General features: G+C 36.2%; 1 protein-coding gene across 1 annotated transcript; it reads right to left on the bottom strand.

The window, feature by feature from the left end:
- Window positions 1-2,459: 2,459 nt before the first annotated feature.
- LOC129905008 (protein SEEDLING PLASTID DEVELOPMENT 1-like) lies at window positions 2,460-3,928 on the bottom strand. Its single transcript, XM_055980414.1, has 3 exons — window positions 3,842-3,928; window positions 3,405-3,596; window positions 2,460-2,654 (listed from the first exon to the last, which is right to left on the bottom strand). Exons 1-3 carry the CDS (start codon window positions 3,926-3,928, stop codon window positions 2,460-2,462), a joined length of 474 nt encoding a protein of 157 aa, XP_055836389.1.
- Between the last annotated feature and the right edge of the window lie 1,255 nt (window positions 3,929-5,183).

The following is a 5,183-nucleotide window of genomic DNA, read 5'->3' as shown; positions in this document are numbered from 1 at the left end:
GGAACCTCCTAGATGGTTGATAGAGGCTTCATAGACTGGAGTGTAGAAATGTTGGATTGTTCTTTTGAGTAGTTCTTCTATATCTGTTTGTTGATTTGATAGTTATTTGGCCTTTGGCCCTAAATTATGAATAGTACTTCATTGAATGAGTCTTCCGCTGAGAGAATGTATTTGAATGAATGTGTGACTGGACTAGGTGGTTCGCTTGGAAGCCAAAAATGGATTTCGAGTTCCAGCCACGCCTAGGGTACCCTCTCGGGGCGTGACAAGTAGATTCCCCTTTTCTTCATTATATGGGGAGACAACGAGATTCCATGTTATAGCTCGCATTGTCTTATTGTCGGTTATGGTTCCTATCCCACATATGTATGATCTCCTAAGTATGTTATGATTTTTAATTTGTTCTTTTAAAATGCTTTGGTCAATATGATTTTGTCATGACTTTAGTTATTCCATCTTATCATGTGTTTTACTTGACCTTTGCATTCAATGACTTACGTTGCATGTCATGCTCTCATACTTAGTACATTCCAACGTACTAATGCATACTTTTTCCTACATTGTCTCATAATGTAGGGGTTGAGTTTGAAGATCATACTCATCTACATGGCTAGTTAAGCATCCCTATTCAGCGGCGTTGTGGTGAGTCCTCATTTATGGGGACTACTTGTTAAGTTAGTTACTATTTTCAAAGACTTTTGTTATGTTTCATATTGAGAGAGAGCTAGGGACATGTCTTAGCCCCCGCCCATATTCATGAGTAAAGGCATATAGTTGGACAAATATTTCAAGTCTATGTCGTCATGTGACATTCTTTATTTACTATTCATGATTTAGACTCTCTTATGATGTTTCCGCTTTTTACTTTACCTTATGAATGCTTATGATATGTACAAGAGGCTTGAAGAGGGAGTTGTTAAGGTCGAGAAGGTTATCACAAATGATAACGCTGCAGACATGCTGACCAAGATAGTCACGCTTGCCAAGTTTGCACACTGCAAGGACTTGGCGGGAGTATGCATCAACTGACGCAAACTCTGGGAGAACAACTGCTAGGTGGAGCTAGTGTGTTCAACAAAGGTTTGATTATTCTTGTTTCTTACAACGGGATTGCCTAGTAAGATTAGGCCTTTGGCCGGAGTTGTTCATATGCATGCTCAGAATGCAAACCATGGTGGAGATTGAAAGAGTTGAGGTTGAAGATAGAATCAAAAGTTGCTGAAAGAAAGTTGAAAATGGAGAAACTTGCCAAGGTAGAGATTTGTTAAAATTGAAAAGATTCTAGATAGTCTTAATGTAGCAACTTGGTAGGTAAAAGTTATGTGAAAGCTTGGTAAACTTGGTTGGTGAAAGTTTGGTAAACTTTGACAACTTGACAAAATGTGATGTCATGGATGACATCAAGAGCAAGAATTTATTCCTATAAATAGGTAGCACTTGATTCAGTTGAAATACACCACAAAAACATTTCTATCTTCCTTGTTCTTTATATTTTCACGTTTCCTCTAACAAACAATAATATGCGAATGTAGAACCATCATGCACTAGGAGGTAATTCACTCTTTTGGAAATTGATTCTCTTTTGAACGCCCTTCAACAATATGAATAAAAGCTCGGCGATAAATCTGAACTAAGAAAACAGATTCTGAGACTGAGATTTTTATACATATTCAATGTAGTGATGTCGTTCTTTTTTCCTTCTGAATAAGTTAAATGGTAATGAGCCCGTTTGGATGAGCTTAAAAAAAGTAACTTTTATGTATGAAGTGCTTTTAGAGCTTTGAAGTGCTGAAAATTATTTTTATAAATAAGCAGTTGAGTGTTTGGATAAAAGTACTTATGCTGAAAATAAGTGTTTGAATTTTAGGGTTAAAAGAATAAAAAGGGTAGTTTGGGAATTTAGTAAAAATATAAGGGATATAAAAGTAATTTCCATGCAAACAAAATGGCTTTAAGCACTTAGAAAAGAAAAATTAGAAATCCTAACTTTTCATTTTTGACTGACTTTAAGAATTTTATGGCTTAAAGTTAGCATTAGGCAAATACGTCCAAAAGCTAAAAAGGGGCTTTAAGTTGGTTTTGACCAACTTAAAGCCCATCCAAATGGGCTCAATATCATCTTACCCCATAAAGAAAAATGCAAAGGGCATCCTCACTTTCACCAGAACCTCCTTCCATGTGCGGACCTGTTTCTGAGATGAGCTCAATAGAATCAGGTATACCTCCATTCATCTGGATAATGTCTTCAACCAAAACTTCATTTCTCTCGTCAAATGGTGCTTGGATGGATGAAGTTTCCATTATTCCATCTTGTGATCATGGATTTATCTTGCGAATTTCATATTTCGGGTAATGTCCTTCTCAACACGAAAATTAACACCATGGCAGACAATTAAACAACATCCAATTAGCTTTTCAACAGGATGATATGCAAATGATTTGTAAGCAAAATCATTTTGCTAGGACTTAGGAGGGAGAACTAGTAAAAGACCTGCAAGAATTGTATCTACTGTTGCATCTAAATAAGGGTGAACTCTCAATTCTGCCTTGGAGATTATCTCAACCCCACAGCTAAAAGATGATGGACCTTTCCTCTCCAGTACAGATTTCTGAACGCCTTTCCTGCTTGCCTCTTCATCACCAAGAGTTACACTCTGACAAGAAATAAATTAAATAAATTATGAAATCTATGTTATAAACCACAAAAAAAAAAAATAGCTAGTCGTCAAATGGTGCACGAGTGTAGAGAGTCACTCCATGCTTTAATGGTATTATTGCATTTTGGAACAGTAGAGTTAGACCTGATATCATCTTTTAAGAACTTCTCCACTTATAGACATCAATGTCAAGACACCTCCATGACTAAATATTTAGGCAATTAAGAAGATTCCCAAGTTTTATTGATGTTGAATGTGATACTGAAATAAGCTATTAACATCATTATAGGAAGGTAGGTTCCCTTGAGCATTACTTATTTTAATCTTCAGTTTATCGCTTATTTTTTTTTTCAACCTCTGTCCCTCCATGCTCATCTCATGTTGCAATTACGTAGGAAATATAGAGAATGCATTGGTTCCCTTTAATTACATTATTTTTGTATTTCACCCTTTATTGCAGTGATACTAGTTTTGCATACTTCTTGTGAGATGTGAAAGGAAAAAAGAGAAGAAGAAGTCACATCTGGTACACCTAGGAAAGGTGGGATGTCCCTTTCTTTGGAAATAGACGTCCTATTACCTAGAAATGTGAAGAGACAAGAGATGTTTCATTGGGAAATCACAAAGTTACCATACTTACCCATTTGTAGTATGACAGCATTGCTCAACATTTACTAACCATCAACTCCAATGGTATAACTGTAACATTTACTGACTATTGAAAAAGTTCTGCAAAACAAGAGCTACCTGGACTCCTCCATCCAGCATCTCTAAAGCACGGTTCATGACTAAATTCTCTATTGTTACACCATGAGCAGTTGCAACTAACTGAATTCGTCGTTGTGCAATGGTGCTTGCAGCCATTGCCTCAAGCTTAGTACCGATCTCATCTATTACAATCACTTGTGGAATTTGATTTTCCACTGCTTCTATCAGCATCTACAAAAATATAAAGTAAATACCATTCCTCATTGATCGATGATCAATTGGATTATGTTTGGAGCCACTCGTAAGGGAAGGACAGGTCCACCCAAAACCAACAACAGGTATATCCTCAGGAAAGCGATTCATCTAAAATGTGTAGTCTCAATTTTGCTTTCATAAATGTGGGTAAGATACAAGCACCTTTTCAAAACAGTAATTTTATTTTCATCTTGCTAACAGAATGGAAGTCAACCTCCTACCTTGTGTCGCATCCCCCGAGCATTACCTATTCCTGCGTGAGGTATATCACCATCCCCACCAATTTCATTAAAGGTGTCAACAATCATTACTCACTTCCCATAATCATTTACAAGCATCCTGTCTATGTCCCTAGGACATAAACAAGGAATCCTTTATACTCGTCTGCAATAAATAAAATAGATGCACAAGACATACAGAATAATTGCAAGCGATATATATATATATATATAATATTAATAATTAGAATTATATAGATCTAGATCCCAGTATGGGAGTGATACACAATTAAGGAGTTAGAGTAAGATTTAGCCTTCCGAAAAGTAGGTAATTCTGTTAGGAAGCTACAGTGAAAGAAGTTAGTAAGGCAGTTAAAACTGATTTCTGTTAGATTAGTGAATCAATAGGTTTACAATTCAGTCATTCTTTTTTCTTGAACTTGGTAACTTTGAATTATATCACAGTAGAACATGGGTAGTCCTAAACCTTATATACAGATGAACTCCAAACTCCATTGTTCTAAGTCTATATTGAGTCTAAAACATCAGTTATAGAGACAGTTTCATTTGAGTATAATTGATTACGCCAAAAACATAACAACAAAATGCAGTTAAGTTTAACTCTCTGTATACTATTATCTATACTCTCAAAACACCTAGAATTCCCCTCTTTCCAGGTTGCCCACCAACTTTTTAGAGCTTCAGTAATTCTCCTAGGCATCGTCCAGGATATACCTTTTAAGACTCAAGAATACCCTCCATATCTGTTGAGTAAATTTGCAGTGTAGAAAATGATGGTTAATTCTCAAGACGCAGAGGAGTATTATCAAAGTACTGGTCTACAGGTCGTTTCAGGTATGAGTATTACTTGAAAATGTGAAAAAAGCTGCAATTTTAGACGCGGACAGCTTGACAGGCAAAGTATCCAAGCTTGGTCGTGCACTAAAACAATCACGGGATTTCCTAGAAATGAAGAACATAGATGATGAAAATAGTTTTCACCAGACCTTGAAGAGTTTTGTGCAGAATGCTGAGCTTGACATCATGTGGTTATTCGAGGAAGAAAAAAGAATTATGGCCTTAGTTAAAAGCACGAGAGATTATTTCCACGAAAATGTAGGAAAAAGATGAAGGTTTACGATTGTTTGTTACTATTCGAGTTGTTTTCTGATAATATTAGATAAGGTATGCATAGAGGTGAAAAATACTCAGAGAAAGCTAAACGGTATGCCAAAGAAGGAGAATTTGGCAAGTAAAACTTCAGAGTCCACCAATCCTCCTTCCCTTGAACTCCGACACAAGCTTTTTCCAGCTATCACAGATAGAAGAATTGATGATTCTAGCT

Source organism: Solanum dulcamara, chromosome 10 (assembly GCF_947179165.1).
Source record: "Solanum dulcamara chromosome 10, daSolDulc1.2, whole genome shotgun sequence".
Lineage (NCBI taxonomy): Eukaryota > Viridiplantae > Streptophyta > Magnoliopsida > Solanales > Solanaceae > Solanum > Solanum dulcamara.
The sequence above is the reverse complement of the archived record's forward strand: the minus strand, read 5'-3'. Positions and strand labels throughout refer to the sequence as shown.

Bases quoted from the DNA above. Each gene is read 5' to 3' on its own strand.
- LOC129905008 (XM_055980414.1), bottom strand. From the start codon at position 3,928: ATGATTGTTGACACCTTTAATGAAATTGGTGGGGATGGTGATATACCT. The intron at 3,597-3,841 runs GTAGGAGGTTGA...ATATTTTTGTAG, and splicing joins CTCGGGGGATGCGACACAAG to ATGCTGATAGAAGCAGTGGA. The intron at 2,655-3,404 runs GTAGCTCTTGTT...ATTTCTTGTCAG, and splicing joins TGCTGGATGGAGGAGTCCAG to AGTGTAACTCTTGGTGATGA.